The sequence below is a fragment of the Trichomonas vaginalis genome, chromosome IV (genome assembly GCF_026262505.1).
Source record: "Trichomonas vaginalis G3 chromosome IV, whole genome shotgun sequence".
In the NCBI taxonomy this organism is placed as follows: Eukaryota; Parabasalia; order Trichomonadida; family Trichomonadidae; genus Trichomonas; species Trichomonas vaginalis.
The window spans coordinates 16091020-16107409 of NC_067206.1; the positions used below are offsets into that span (position 1 = coordinate 16091020).

The 16390-nt window shown below is 28.3% G+C and overlaps 2 protein-coding genes across 2 annotated transcripts, besides 6 other annotated features; one reads left to right on the forward strand and one right to left on the reverse strand.

The window, feature by feature from the left end:
• Positions 1 to 281: 281 nt before the first annotated feature.
• Positions 282 to 319: a mobile genetic element.
• Positions 320 to 1430: 1111 nt separating this feature from the next.
• Positions 1431 to 1468: a terminal%2Cinverted (terminal inverted repeat of MuDR-5_TvMULE4 transposon ID:TVAGG3_0103810).
• Positions 1431 to 2934: a mobile genetic element.
• Positions 2897 to 2934: a terminal%2Cinverted (terminal inverted repeat of MuDR-5_TvMULE4 transposon ID:TVAGG3_0103810).
• Positions 2935 to 3382: 448 nt separating this feature from the next.
• Positions 3383 to 5043: a mobile genetic element.
• A 1275-nt stretch (positions 5044 to 6318) lies between these two features.
• Positions 6319 to 8662: a mobile genetic element.
• On the forward strand, positions 6892 to 7720 carry TVAGG3_0103840 (MULE transposase domain-containing protein; the record flags this gene model as incomplete). The annotated part of the gene is made up of 1 exon (XM_051222871.1): positions 6892 to 7720. A coding segment is annotated over one exon (829 nt), but the record flags the coding sequence as incomplete, so codon positions are not given.
• An 86-nt stretch (positions 8663 to 8748) lies between the features above and the next one.
• TVAGG3_0103850 (uncharacterized protein) lies at positions 8749 to 9224 on the reverse strand (the record flags this gene model as incomplete). Its single annotated transcript, XM_001282319.2, has 1 exon — positions 8749 to 9222. A coding segment is annotated over one exon (474 nt), but the record flags the coding sequence as incomplete, so codon positions are not given.
• Positions 9225 to 16390: the final 7166 nt, after the last annotated feature.

Sequence of the window (16390 nt, forward strand, 5' to 3'; positions counted from 1 at the left end):
ATATAAATATATACATATATACATATATACATATATAAATATATACATATATAAATATATACATATATAAATATATACATATATAAATATATACATATATAAATATATACATATATAAATATATACATATATAAATATATACATATATAAATATATACATATATAAATATATACATATATAAATATATACATATATAAATATACACATATATAAATATACATATATATAAATATATAAATAACAAAATACAATCAAAAATAGTGTTTGGAAATTTAAGGTTAAGTGTCACTTTTCTAGTGTCACTTTTTCGTAAATTCTACCACACTCCAAAATATAAGTAGAAAATGAAACTAAATTTATTATAATCTATATAAATATCAATAATCTTTAATGATTATAGTCTGAACTATATTTTAAGAAGTGTTTCGACCCCAGACCTCAACGTCCGAACCTGTGGCTTGGTGAGTAAATATGATGTGGCATAATAAATATATTGATATTGTTTGTTATCGAATCTATCACTTTTTACACTCAAATATATTTAAAATCGTTTTTCATTTCGAAATTTTCATTGCCACTTTGTATATTAATAGATATATGGATAAATAGAAAGATTTTAAAGTATGAAGATCGCATATGCATGCAATTTTGAGAAATTTGCAAAGTATCCAAATATTAAAAATTTAATGAATCATAAATAAATGTAACTTATAAAAACATCCAAATTTTCTATTTAAATTCGGATTTAATTTTAAGATATTTTTTCAAAGATTTACATGATTACAATTTTTAAAAAAAATTCAAATAAGAAGTTCTTATTATAATAAACATAATGGTAAAAATAAATTTACCCTTGTCAGACGATTATTTAATTTTTCAGATAAATAATCGTATTCCTGGACTAGGGATTTCCACATAAACTATTTTTGCAATATATACTTTCTATTTCTGCAAGAAAAATTACCATTTTCTATCAAATTTTCAGTCGAAACACTTCGATATTTTAACATTTTATTCAATATAAGAGAAATAAAATAAGGCATAAAAATATCATAGCATAATTATTGGATAAATGCATTAATGAATTATTTATACAGTAGTGACAAAATCTCGGACCAAAAAGTGACTTTGAATAATGTAAACTATACAAAATTTTGTAAAGTATTCAAAGATATCGTCTTTTCCTAGATTGCATTTCTTCACCTTCAATTCTAAAAAATCATTTAATATAGATATTTTTATTCACATATAATAGCTAAATTGTTTTATATTTATTTGGATCAAATCTCGGTTTAGGTGTTTTATGAGATTTCGCATCCATAATTTTAATAATTTTTTCTATCTGTATGATCAATTCTGGAAAGAACTATATAAACATTTCTGCGAAATCTCTCATCGAGAAATTGTGAGCAGCAATTGAGAGAAAACAGAGAAAGGGACAGACTAGCCCATTGTCACTTTTTAATTTCGCAAATGAACGCTTATGGAGTGGAGTTTTTGGGTAAATCTGATTTGCTTATAAATGAAATAAAATCAAAAGAAACCATATTGGCATTATATTATGCAAAAATAAATGATCTTACTTAGTACTTTTAAAGTTAATTTCAGAAAAAATTTGACACAATGGTATCCGGCACATACAAGTTGTGTACAACCAAAATATAAGTTGGTTTAAACATATATTGCTATATCTCATGATCTTACTTAGTACTTTTAAAGTTAATTTCAGAAAAAATTTGACACAATGGTATCCGGCACATACAAGTTGTGTACAACCAAAATATAAGTTGGTTTAAACATATATTGCTATATCTCATGATCTTACTTAGTACTTTTAAAGTTAATTTCAGAAAAAATTTGACACAATGGTATCCGGCACATACAAGTTGTGTACAACCAAAATATAAGTTGGTTTAAACATATATTGCTATATCTCATGATCTTACTTAGTACTTTTAAAGTTAATTTCAGAAAAAATTTGACACAATGGTATCCGGCACATACAAGTTGTGTACAACCAAAATTTCATATCCCTAGTTTTACATTTATGTTTAGTTTTATTTCACCTAATTTTCAAAGATCATAATTGAATTAGATGGCCAAGCTATTCAAAACACGACCAAGCTTATCAAAATAAGATCAATATATTCAAAATTCTTTATTCTTTCAAATCATTTCATTTTAATGCAGATCCAAGATCACGAACTCACATATATCGAGTTGCTTAAGTATGGAGTGCAACAAGAAATCCAAGCAGGTTGTAGTTATTCATATAAAACTAGGAAAGAAAGAAATCAAATCCAATTTAATTGTAAGTGGCCGAATTGTCCATGTCGCTTCCTTGTTGATACACTTCCCGATGACAAGTACCACATACGAAAATGTATTAACACCCACAATCATTCTGCCCCTTTTCCAAACAAATCACAACAAATTACATCATATTTTTATAGATCTTATTTAACAAGATATTTTGAATCAAATCAAGACCGTGTTTACGCACAATTAAGGTGTTTCAAAGATCTTAATATCCCATTTGATAGTGGGATCATTCCGGAAATGTTTCAACAAGAGATTTCGAAGAAATGACACAATTTAAAAAAAGTCGAATGCATCAGTATGCTTGAAGCTGTTCAGAAAGGTCTGAAAAATGATACACTTGATCCCAACATTGTTTACTCAACATTAAAAATATTATTGCAAAGAAAACATTTGATTTAATAAACATTTAATTTATTATAATTAATTTTTTATTACAGTATAGTAAAAAATGCTATAAATAAATTATTATATTTTATTAAAATGTGACTTTTAATAGTAAGTGAATAAAATAAATCAGGAATTGGGAAAGAAATAAGGTTAATTAAAAATAATGAAAATTACAAGTTTAAGGTTAATGAAAAAGTGACAATGGGCGAGTTTGTCCCCCACTCAGAGAAAACATTTTTTGGCTTAATAAAGCTGAAAGTCAAAATGTTTTTAAGTATATACAATAAGGTATTTGGAATCATCGGATTTTCTTGATTTGGTGGACAATGCGGTTGATTTCAGAAAAAAATTGTTTCGTTTTCTGGCCGGAAAACTATATTATATTAATTGTTGTGCATGAAAATTCGGTTCACTTCACTTCTGACAAAAGTGACAAGTTTACATGGCAAAAATATATAGGGTATTTTTTTTAAAAGTAGTTATCTTTATATATAAAAATAAAACTTTTGATATATTTGAGTAAATGATTTATTAATTTATTTATTTTTTTTAAATCAAATCATATAAATATATATATATATATAATAGTGAAATAGAACAAGAGATAATTATTGATGATTAAATTGTAGACGAGGATAAAAGTTTAGATAAATTAATAAAATTAGTGTGGAATCAGACAAATTTCGGGTTGTTTGGGAAGGAATTGTTGGCTATGATGTACTGATTCATGATCAGTACATCATAGCCAACAATTCCTTATACAAAGTTCAAAAACTTGGGTGCAATCAGTTCTGATTGCACCCAAGTTTTTGAACTTTCTCGAGGGAATGGAAGGGTAAGAGGTATATATTCATAATGTATACCTCTTACCCTTCCATTCCCTCTCTGACAGCGGGAAACTTTGTCTGAATGTTAAACTATTCAGACAAAGTTTCCCGCTGTTTGCGAAGGAATTGTTGGCTATGATGTACTGATTCATGATCAGTACATCATAGCCAACAATTCCTTATATAAAGTTCAAAAACTTGGGTGCAATCAGAACTGATTGCACCCAAGTTTTTGAACTTTCTCGAGGGAATGGAAGGGTAAGAGGTATATATTCATAATGTATACCTCTTACCCTTCCATTCCCTCTCTGACAGCGGGAAACTTTGTCTGAATGTTAAACTATTCAGACAAAGTTTCCCGCTGTTTAGGAAGGAATTGTTGGCTATGATGTACTGATTCATGATCAGTACATCATAGCCAACAATTCCTTATACAAAGTTCAAAAACTTGGGTGCAATCAGTTCTGATTGCACCCAAGTTTTTGAACTTTCTCGAGGGAATGGAAGGGTAAGAGGTATATATTCATAATGTATACCTCTTACCCTTCCATTCCCTCTCTGACAGCGGGAAACTTTGTCTGAATGTTAAACTATTCAGACAAAGTTTCCCGCTGTTTGCGAAGGAATTGTTGGCTATGATGTACTGATTCATGATCAGTACATCATAGCCAACAATTCCTTATATAAAGTTCAAAAACTTGGGTGCAATCAGAACTGATTGCACCCAAGTTTTTGAACTTTCTCGAGGGAATGGAAGGGTAAGAGGTATATATTCATAATGTATACCTCTTACCCTTCCATTCCCTCTCTGACAGCGGGAAACTTTGTCTGAATGTTAAACTATTCAGACAAAGTTTCCCGCTGTTTGCGAAGGAATTGTTGGCTATGATGTACTGATTCATGATCAGTACATCATAGCCAACAATTCCTTATATAAAGTTCAAAAACTTGGGTGCAATCAGAACTGATTGCACCCAAGTTTTTGAACTTTCTCGAGGGAATGGAAGGGTAAGAGGTATATATTCATAATGTATACCTCTTACCCTTCCATTCCCTCTCTGACAGCGGGAAACTTTGTCTGAATGTTAAACTATTCAGACAAAGTTTCCCGCTGTTTGCGAAGGAATTGTTGGCTATGATGTACTGATTCATGATCAGTACATCATAGCCAACAATTCCTTATATAAAGTTCAAAAACTTGGGTGCAATCAGAACTGATTGCACCCAAGTTTTTGAACTTTCTCGAGGGAATGGAAGGGTAAGAGGTATATATTCATAATGTATACCTCTTACCCTTCCATTCCCTCTCTGACAGCGGGAAACTTTGTCTGAATGTTAAACTATTCAGACAAAGTTTCCCGCTGTTTGCGAAGGAATTGTTGGCTATGATGTACTGATTCATGATCAGTACATCATAGCCAACAATTCCTTATACAAAGTTCAAAAACTTGGGTGCAATCAGTTCTGATTGCACCCAAGTTTTTGAACTTTCCATTAACAATTGTTCAATCACATTTATACAACCCAAATCTATACCAATCATACTCTTATTCATACATCATATTTTAAAAACTTTTTTGCAATATGATATATGTAAAGTGTCAAAAATGAATTGAACCGAATTTTCATGCATTACACTATATTATATTAATGCTCGTATAGCAAGATATTCGAAATCATCGAGGAACCGGAAAGTGTTTCCATTTTTTGAGAGGAACACTTTCTGTTCTTTATTTATTTCGAAATCTATTTGAGATTTAGATCTGGCATTATGAACATAGAATATGTATAATATTTAAAATGAAATATATGAATTAGGAGGAAATTTGGATTTTTTTCAAATGATATAATTACTATATTTATAGTAAATATTGAGTTTTTGATGGAAATGAACGGTAAGATGGTTATGCATGATGAGATCAATCATATTATATTGTTAGTATGTAATTTAAACAATATTTTATAATTTACATTTTATATTATAGTTAGATAATGAAATTAACATTGTTAGTACAATTGATTCAATAGCTAGTAAAAATGTATATAATAAATCAAGTATGAATTCGGATTTTTCATGAAGGAATTAGAAAGATGAGATTTTTCTTTATTGAAATTTAATAAATAGAAAGTATATTGATGGTGAAACACATCCATAAATATGGGGAAAGCAAATATTAGCAAGATTTCGTAAAATGTTTAGGAGAATGTTGAAAAAGGAGAAATTTTATTTTAAAAAAATTGATAAAAAATAGAAAATAAAAAATTGAAAAAATAGATAGTATATTAATAGATAAATGCAATTATTAAAAAACAAATTTGAATTTTGATATGGGAATAAAATTATTCTCACAAATTGTAAAGATTTGAGAGCGTTTTGAAAAAAATCAAAATTATCAAAATGGATAAATTATGAAAAGATTAATTGTGCATTTAAGTTAAATAAAAATATATTTGTAATTGAGATAATATAGGATAATTCAAAATTTGCTTTGAAAATGCATTTGAATAGAAGAAAGAAAAATAATGTTTAAAGAAAAATAATATATAAGGCTGAATATAAAACAATAATTTGAATTCAAATTTACAATAAAAGTATTGTTTTTTTTAAAATCAATTGAATTTTATTTTTTATTATAAAATATGAATCTTGTTTTTTAAAAATTACACCTTCTCTCAATTTTTATTATCCTTTCAAAATTGCCGATCATTTCTTAAAAAAATTTGCATGAATTAATAATTTGATTTGTTTATTAAAATATATTTGATTTATCTTCTTTTTTAGAGAAAGGGACAAACTATCCAGTGTCACTTTTCAAAGGAATAAAAAAAATAATAAAGATGAAATAATAACATGAAATCTTATATAAATATAATTTTATCTAAATAGATAAATGAATTAAGCAGTTTACAGTTATATATATTTAATGAGAGACAATATCTAGTTCTATGGTAGAAATGACTCTTAGACTCAAATAAGTAACACAGATAGAAAGTACTCAGTATAACAATTATATATGTACACTCAAAGTTAGTCGCTGCTAAAATCTTAACCTTGCATTTCGGGAAAATCTGACTAATGGCTCTTAGACTCAAATAAGTAACACAGATAGAAAGTACTCAGTATAACAATTATATATGTACACTCAAAGTTAGTCGCTGCTAAAATCTTAACCTTGCATTTCGGGAAAATCTGACAAATGGCTCTTAGACTTGTTTTGATAATTAATTCTTCAATTATATTATAATTTATAACAAATTTCCTCAAACTATCTGTATGTCATTCAATTCCCGGCCACTACATTCAATGATGGACCATTTCCTTCAAATTTTGAAATACCTTATTCAATTTGTTGTATGGAGCCCGTGATATTCAACACTATGGAGCTCCTCCAGTTTGGTATCCAAGAAGAGATAAAAGCTAGCATGGGCTACTCTCAAAAATGCAGGAAAGAATACTCCACGATCGAATACAAATGTAAGTATCCACAATGTCAAGCTAAATTCAAAGTCCGGATAATAGATCAAGATAAATATGAACTACTAATCCACTCTGACTCTCATGATCATTCTGCACCTCCGAAATCAACAAAAACAATATCCTCATTATTTGTCAGAAATTATCTTAAACATTACTTTGAAAACAATATGAATCATGCTACAGCTCAACTTAAGTGTTTCCAAGACTTAAATATTTCATATACAGACGAAGAGTTACTTTCAATATTTGCACAAGGTCCAGATGCATTACGTAAATTTGCTCAAAGAGCTGAAATTGTTTCCAAACGCTTTAGTTCGGATGAAAAAGTTTCTTTAGCTATCTTTGTCGAATCTGTTCAAGAAAGTTGTCCAGAAGATTTAATTGAATTTATCTCTGAGCCGGGAAAACTAGTTTTTTTATATGCACCTTTCGAAGCGAAGGCCCTTGGTCACCAAATTTCTACGTTTCACATCGATTCAACGTATAAACTTCTAAGGGCTAACATTCCATTATATGCACTCACAGGAAAAACAGAACATACTATTGTTTTTCCTTTTTTGTATTTCTTTATTTCTCCTGACACAAGCGAAAATATTCAATATTGTGTTTGTCGTTATTTTCAATATATTAATAGAGAACCCGAGATGATAAGTATGGACTGCGCCCCACAAATAGCCGAGGCAATTGAGCGAGGTATTCCAAACTGTCATATTCTTTGGTGTGGCGTGCATGTCCTTCGCGCCATATTAAGAAAAGCGGATAAGTTTAAATCACGAGACAATTTTGAAGAATTTTATAATCTAATGAAATTATTAGTATTCGATACTAAAGAAGAATCTCCCGAGGAAGAACAGAACCAAGAAGAAGAAAATCCTAGAGAGGAACCAGCTCAATCTCACTTACTTCAAGCAGAAGAAATTGAAGAAGAGGAACAATATGAAGAAGAATTCATCGAAAATGAATTTCAACCTTCTCAAATCTTTTTACCACGAGAATCTTCTGATGATCCAAACGATTCTGAATTTATTCCAGAAGAAGAAACGTTTGAAACAAGTGAAGAAGTTCCAGAGCACCTCACTCAAGAAGAAGCTGCAGACCTAGATGCAGTTTATGATTGAATTCTTGAAATTCTTTCCACTGAACCGAAAGCCCAAAAGTACTTAGATAGGCAATGGAGGCATCATTTAGATCGTTGGAATAAGCGCTATCGCAACGGAGGTGACGCGACTAATAACGTCAGTGAGTCACATTTCAAAGTTCTCAAGCATTATTATTTCCCAGAGAGAAGGAATATTCGATTAGACGATTTTGTTGTTGAATTATACACAACGGTTGTTCCAGCATTATTGATTAAATTTAAAGTTCAATTAATCAATAGTGATAAAGTTGTTCGTATATTACGAAAAGCTAATGACCATGAACAAATATTGGAAAACAAAAAAGTCGAATGTTTGAAAATGCTTGAAGCAATATATTCAAGTTTGCAACAAGGATCAATAGATTCAAATCTTGTTTATTGTACTTTAAAGGTACTTTTAAAAAAGAAACAATTAATGTAAAAGATTCAAATAATTTTTTATTATTATTTTATTAATTTTTTAAAATAAGGTTAATAAAAAGTGACACTGGATAGTTTGTCCCACACTCCTTTTTTTTAAAAAAGTTACACCTACTCTCAATTTTTATTATCCTTTCAAAATTGACGATCAATTCCTCAAAATTTGAAATCAACATTATTTATTATATTCAAATTTTGAAGGCATTCTCTTTCTCGTTTGTTTATCTCTTCTTATTCTTTCAGGGATCTCTAAACTATCTATAGCTGGCAAGTTTTTATAACTTGCCGTCATTTTTGCCAGTTCTTCAATTTTTTCATCTGATATTTTCGCTGTATAACAATTATTTAAATATTGGTCTACATTAATTCTTAATTCAGGTTTTTGATTGTTAAGTGCTTCAATATGAGAACAAACGGTTTCGAAACGCTTTGTTTCATTGCAACTGCAAATTCCTTTACCATTGAAGATAAGGATTTTTTCTTCAAAGCCAAGCCTATCAATAACTTTAAATAAGTCTTTGATTTCGCTGTAGTGAACATTATATGAGAACGATTTTTTAATTACAAAATCGATAATTTCTTTTGGTTGACCACAGTTTTTCAATGCCTCAACTCCATATTTGACTGTTGCATCTGTAAACCAGGCAAAAGCTTCAATAATATCGAAATTTTTTCTTTTTTGGAATTCCCCATTTAAGGCTTCCAAAACAGAAGTAGCTTGCAATCCTTGGTCAAATGAATTGAACTTAAAGGGATTTGCGTCTTTTAATTTTTTAATAAATTTATCAATTTTTGTTTCCGAATAATTTTGATAATTTTCTGTTATTGATTTTTTGATGTCATTTAATTTGTTTGTATAATCAACAGAGTTTATAGCCAAATTCAAAGACCATATTATTTTTCTACATTTCGAATATTTCACATCTTCGAAAAGGTGAAAAATGCACCTCCGTTGTTTTTGAATCAATCCATTTTCAATTAATGCCCCTTTAATAGCTGTTCCGCCGTCACTCAAGATAATTGAAATGTCATTTTTGGTGATTTTATTGAGAATTGTCTTAAATAAACTAGACATTAGTGGAAGATCTTCTTCCACAGACCAACCATATGCTATCGGAATAGCTCGTCTGGTTGGAGATGTAGTGGCAATTACCCCCATTTTACCCGCACAGATTGTATTGGTTCTAGTGGCATCCACAAGAAGAATATTGTTAAATCTTTCTGATTTAAGAAGCAATTCTGATGCCGGTGGTAAAATTGAAATACATTTTATTATAAAGTTTGGATCTTCAATTAATTCGTTAACTTTGTAAATATACTCATTTTTATCATTTTTTTCACCTGTAGAAATAATGGAACAGCCTCCTGATTCAACAATATGATTATTCAATGAAATTAGTTTTTTGAAACTATTCACTAAATCAGAATCTGTAATATGAAAAATTGCTTTTACACGTTTTCGAAAAGTATCTTTTCCTATTTCCCTTTTGAATTGTTTTTGAACGATATGATGAAAATTTGTAAAATTATTACTGATAAATGATTCATTATTTGATTCAATAAGATAATCTAATACTATTGTGGGGATGGTTGTTGATTCCATACAATGCGAATGAGATTTATCAACTCGTATTTTGTAACATTTGAGCGTTTTGTCATAGTAAACTGTATAATGAGCGCCGCATTGACATGATAATTCATGTTTTGCTCTATTATAGTTCATAAATATGAAATTTTGAGATGTGTGGTATAATGCTGTAAAAAACGCTGAATCTTCATTGGCAAAATTAATGGATGTTAAATATGCTTCAATTGCTATAATTTTTTCATGCGAAATTTCAGATGTTGAGTAGCTAGGAACAGAATCGTCATTTTCATTATTTGACAATGCTTTTTTTAGATCTTGAATGGATGGAATTAATGGCCAGTCCATAGGATCACTCAATGGAATTTTGAAATCAATTGGATTTTGAGGTGGAGCATCAATATATTTCAGTAATAAAGACATTTATGAATTAGAAAAGTGACAAATAATAAATCACCATAAATAATATAAATTCAACAATATATATGATGCAATATCTATTATATAAAACATTCTGTGAATTAAAAATTTAATTTTTTTTCATGAATCATTTGTAAATAATATTTTTGCTACAGTTTTTCAGGAGATATTAAAAATCATGACGATATTTGTTTGACATTATTGATGTTTCAATGATAAAAATAATAAATGGTGATTAATATTATGTTTCTAAAGAATATAAGAGACAACAGAAATAGAAATATGTTAGAAACTTAAAAATATATGTATACATAATAGCTTATGTTATCATAGCTAAATATCATTTAAACAGAATATGAAGATATAGAAAAAAGTGTGTATCTGATTTGAATCTAAAAATATAGTGTTTTACTGACAATGAATTGCTTATTATGTTAGCAATAATCAAAAAATCTATGAATCAGGATGAATTTGGTATTTTGATTCAAATTCGCTGATTGTATCTTCATCTAAGATCTCATAATTCTGTGATAGAAAATTAATAATGGAATCAGTAACAATTTGATTTTGTATGATAATTGGATCATCAATTAAATTTAAATATAAATTTAAGTAAAAATCGAGATTATCTTCATTTATTGGATTATTATTAAATGACTGAATTATATCTATTTTATGAGATGGTAGAATGCTTTTATCCGGTAAAATTGAATAAGAAAGTTCGCACATTAAGTCAAATCCTAAATTCTTACTTGAAAAGCATAGAGTCCGAGAGTTTAATTTGACAATAAAGCTTACCATTTCATTTATAATTGATTTAACTTTCAAGTAATTTTCTTTTGAATATATTAAAATTAACAAATTGCTAATATTGTATTCACTATATGTGTCAGATTTGCACATATTCAAAAAAATTATTAAATAATTGAAAGGCATAAACTCGTAGAATTCATCCATTTGAAACTTAGCGAGACAACACATAACATATGAAACCAATTCAATTGTATTTTTTTCATTTTGTATTGTAAAAATGTTTTTTACAGAAAAATTGACAAAATATTCACCAAATATATCAAATATTTGATGACTAAATTCAAGAATTATCTCCGAAACAAAAGTCAGAATTGAAATGGAAATTTTCTCAGATAGCTGAAATTCTTCAGTTAAAAGCATTAAATAATTGAAACAGATCTGTTTTTCTGACGAAAAATTGAGTTTTATATATAATTGAATCAGCCTATGAAGATATTTTTATCTTGTGTTTTTATCAATTCAAATAGTAAAGTTATATGTAAATTCTTGATTAATGTGTCATCTTTTGTTTCATTATATGTTATAAGTGTTAATTTTAATATAAATAAACTGTGTTCACTAAAAATGAATTTTAAATTTAAATCCTTACATACTTCTAAATCCTTTAATACCATTAGGAGTTGTTTAAATTGTTGAAAATTTAATAAAATTTCAAATGGAAAGTTAGTTGTTAACCTGTAAAATAAATCATATGCAACTTCTTTTTGTAGCACTAAATCAATGTCCGAAAATTTTGAAATAAGAAATTCAAAATCCGCATTAACTGAATTTTGCCCTCCAAAATCGTGTTCAATTGAGCAGCAATTAAAATTTTGATCCTGGTAATTGTTTTCAGCCTGACTATAGTTTTCTATCTCTTTGTAATTGGTAAACATTAAAAAAAGTAAAATTATATAAAAAGTAATTGTTTATTTAGTTAGTTTTTCCTTCTTATTCTTTTGGTTCTTTAATTTCTATATGAGATTCATAAAAATCCAATAGGCTTTTGATATTATATTTTTTGACATCGTCCCTTGAACACTTATAAAACTGTCCATTGATTTCACCTCACACATGTATTTCCATTTTCAATCCACATATGGGTAATTTTAAATTTTTTAACTTTAATTTCTCAGGAGGGGCCTGAGTTTGGTTCCGTTTCTCAAAATCGTCAATCAATTTTTTTATAAAAAAATAATTTCGTGGAATCAACCCAATTACATTCTTCTTTATTGTTTTCAAATCCATTTATTAAATATTGAGTTGAATCACCATTATTTTTTTTTCATTATAATTTGAGTGGGTTTGCAAGTTTTATCATTGAACATTTGCAAATAAATTGAGACATGATCGGTAATTTTGAAAGGATAATAAAAAATTGAGAGAAGGTGTAATTTTTAAAAAAAGAAGATAAATCAAATATATTTTAATAAACAAATCAAATTATTAATTCATCCAAAATTTTTTAAGAAATGATCGGCAATTTTGAAATGATAATGTTATAGACCGAAAATAGATTTTTTCGGTTTTCTCTTCAAATAATTGAAAGAATGATACTATTATCGGTTTATTATATTATATAGCATATAATCATGCTATAGCCGAAAATTATAAGTTTTGAGAAGATTGAATATAACACAAATAAATTTGAATGTAAGTTAAATTGCTTGTTGTTTTTAATAGCTATTTAATGAGAAATCCAATATTGCAAAATTCAAATTGAATGATTGAAAGAACAGAAAAAGTCATTCTTTTCAATTTCGAATATGTTTCATTGTATTTATAATTATATGGCAAATAAGATATTTAAACTTGATTTTTGAAGGAAAATTCACAAAATTGAATAAATTCAAATAATTTTTCAAAAATAAACTAGTTATTTGAGTTTAATACTAATTATCTATTCAAACTACAAAGTTTGTAATTTAAAATATTTTGTGAGATCAGATTGAATTAATTCAAGGTTCTTTTCAATTAATATTAATGACCATATTACGCATTTTCGAACATTCTAAACCAAATATATAAAAATGGGAGACGAATGTTAAATTTGCTAGACATGGGGGAGTTGTCTGCAAAGTTTTAGCTCTTATCTCTAACAAAAAATTAATTTTAAAAAAAATGACCGAATATGTTTCACAGCGAGAAAAAAATAAAACTGTACACTGATTTTCATTTTCATTTCCAGTCACTTTACTTATTATTTTTTCTTTTTTTCATTTTAATTATAAATTATTTCATAATACGTTTATTTACGTTACCATTTTCTTTATTCTTTTGAATTCCATACTAGACACTTATAGAATATTTTGATTGTTAACGTACTTCATTAGAATGAATCCTTACAAAGGGTATGTCGATCGAATTTACCTAATTGGTATTTCCAATCAGATTGAAGAAGGTAAAATGACATGGGAAGAAGCTTGCACCCATGTTCCATCGCCCAACCCTTCAATCAAATGATTTCAAATATTTAGATGTTTCAAAATCTTTTTTACAAAATCAATTTAGCTTACACAATATCCCATTGCCTAAAGGCAAGAAAGGTCGTAGAGTCAATCCCTACGACCAAATCAAAGCTTTTGCTGTGATACATGACCACTGGGCCTTTCCCTGTGGTCAAACAAAACAATGGAAACGTTTGAAATTACAACAAATTGATGTATCTTATAGAGAAGTACGCAGATACTTCAAAGAAAATCATTTCACCAAGACGCGATTAGAGCATGCCGGGCCAGAAACAGCAGTAAGATATTGGGCGCTTTCCCCCAATCTTATCTGGCACGCAGATGTTCATTATTTTAGGGGTGTTCGTGGCCAGTATATTTATGGCATAATCGACGATTTTAGCCGCAAAGTCCTAGCGTGTATACAAATACCAGATATGCTGGCAGCGACGACAGCGAACGTTGCGGCTTCCGCCTTCATTGAATTTGGCGCCCTTATTGTTTCTTGACGACAACGGTTCAGAAAATAGGGGCGCCTTTCAAGATCTACTTGATCTTTGGGGCGTCCAATGGCGGCATACAGACTCTCATTCTCCCTACCAAAATTGGAAGATTGAGAGATTCTGGCCGACATTGGAGCGCTGCCGAAGCATTCAGGCTATTCCTGCCTTTATTTGGGAGTACAATAATAACACACCGCATGAAGATCTCCCAATTAATCCATTAACTGGAACAAATTACACGCCAAATCAAATGTATCAGCTGAAACCGAAATACACAAATGCAGATACAGAAAGGTTGTGGCAAATATGGGATACAGATACAGGCATGACCGCTGTTGACACATTCACAGCGTAATAATAAACATAATTTTTTATTTCATTTTTAACAAGTTTTTTTAAATGTATGTAATGAATAATTCATTAGAATATGATAATGCACATTGTAACAGAATAGAACAATCACCAAATTTTTTTGAAATTAAAAAATAAAAGTAAAAAGTTTAAAGTAATCTAACCAAAAAAGATATTTAAAAGAATTTTGGAAAAAACAGAATAAGGATAATGATATTATTTTAGATACACAATCGATGTACTGAAGAATAATCCGGTAAAATGATGATATAAAATTAGATTATTTTACAAGTAGCTAAAAGAATAAAACTATAATATAAATAAATGAAGTTTAATGAAACATAAAGGTTAAATAAATAATAAAGATTTTTATTTTATATCAGTATTGAGAAGAAGTAACAGCTGACACTTGGTAGACAACTTCTTTATGTCTAGAAAATTCTATCTTGCCCTTTATTTTTTTCTCGCTGTGAAACATATTCGGTCATTTTTTTAAAAATTAATTTTTTGTTAGAGATAAGAGCTAAAACTTTGCAGACAACTCCCCCATGTCTAGCAAATTTAACATTCGTCTCCCATTTTTATATATTTGGTTTAGAATGTTCGAAAATGCGTAATATGGTCATTAATATTAATTGAAAAGAACCTTGAATTAATTCAATCTGATCTCACAAAATATTTTAAATTACAAACTTTGTAGTTTGAATAGATAATTAGTATTAAACTCAAATAACTAGTTTATTTTTGAATAAAAATTATTTGAATTTATTCAATTTTGTGAATTTTCCTTCAAAAATCAAGTTTAAATATCTTATTTGCCATATAATTATAAATACAATGAAACATATTCGAAATTGAAAAGAATGACTTTTTCTGTTCTTTCAATCATTCAATTTGAATTTTGCAATATTGGATTTCTCATTAAATAGCTATTAAGGATGGGCACTCATTAGGGTGATGAAAAAAATCAAGTCTAGCAAAGTCAATATATTAAAAACAGTGAAGACTGTTATATAGCATTATAGTGCACAAGCTCAAATATTTAGTGATGCATTTCTCGAACTTATTTTACTGATAAGTTAACCTTGAAACATGAATTTTAGTATATCATGAGCATATTTTTTCTAATTTTGCAATACTTATAATATCATACCAGGATTCATGTGGAAGTCTAATATTTGGTATATAATATTCTGACAATAAATGTATGAATTCAATTATATTCAAAATGATGGGTCGCAATTTTTACTGAAATTGCAAATTTAATTTCAACAATGAAATTATTGTTTAAAAAAAATAGCATAACAGCAAGATGGACAATCATATATAGAATTATAATGCTCCATATAATTCTTTGATTTGATGCGTATATAATGTTATTTTTCGAACATCTTTGTAAAAAATTGATTTTTGTAATTTTTGAAAAAATTCGATTTTATTTCGAGATTTCCTCTATAGGTGAAGTATATTGAACAATATTCCTATGGGAGAAAATAATTGTAAGTATGAGTACTTTCATTAATACTATGGGTGCCATGGTTATCGCTCAAACGATCAAGTTATATCTCGATTGCGTAAATTGAAATTTTGCTATTTTCTAAATTCACGGCAACAACATTCTTTTATCCTGATTGTACATCACAATATTTGAATGTGCGACCATTTGTTCAAGAAACCGTCAAGTTATTCTTCATTTTTCATGCCGCGGCGAACAAAAGC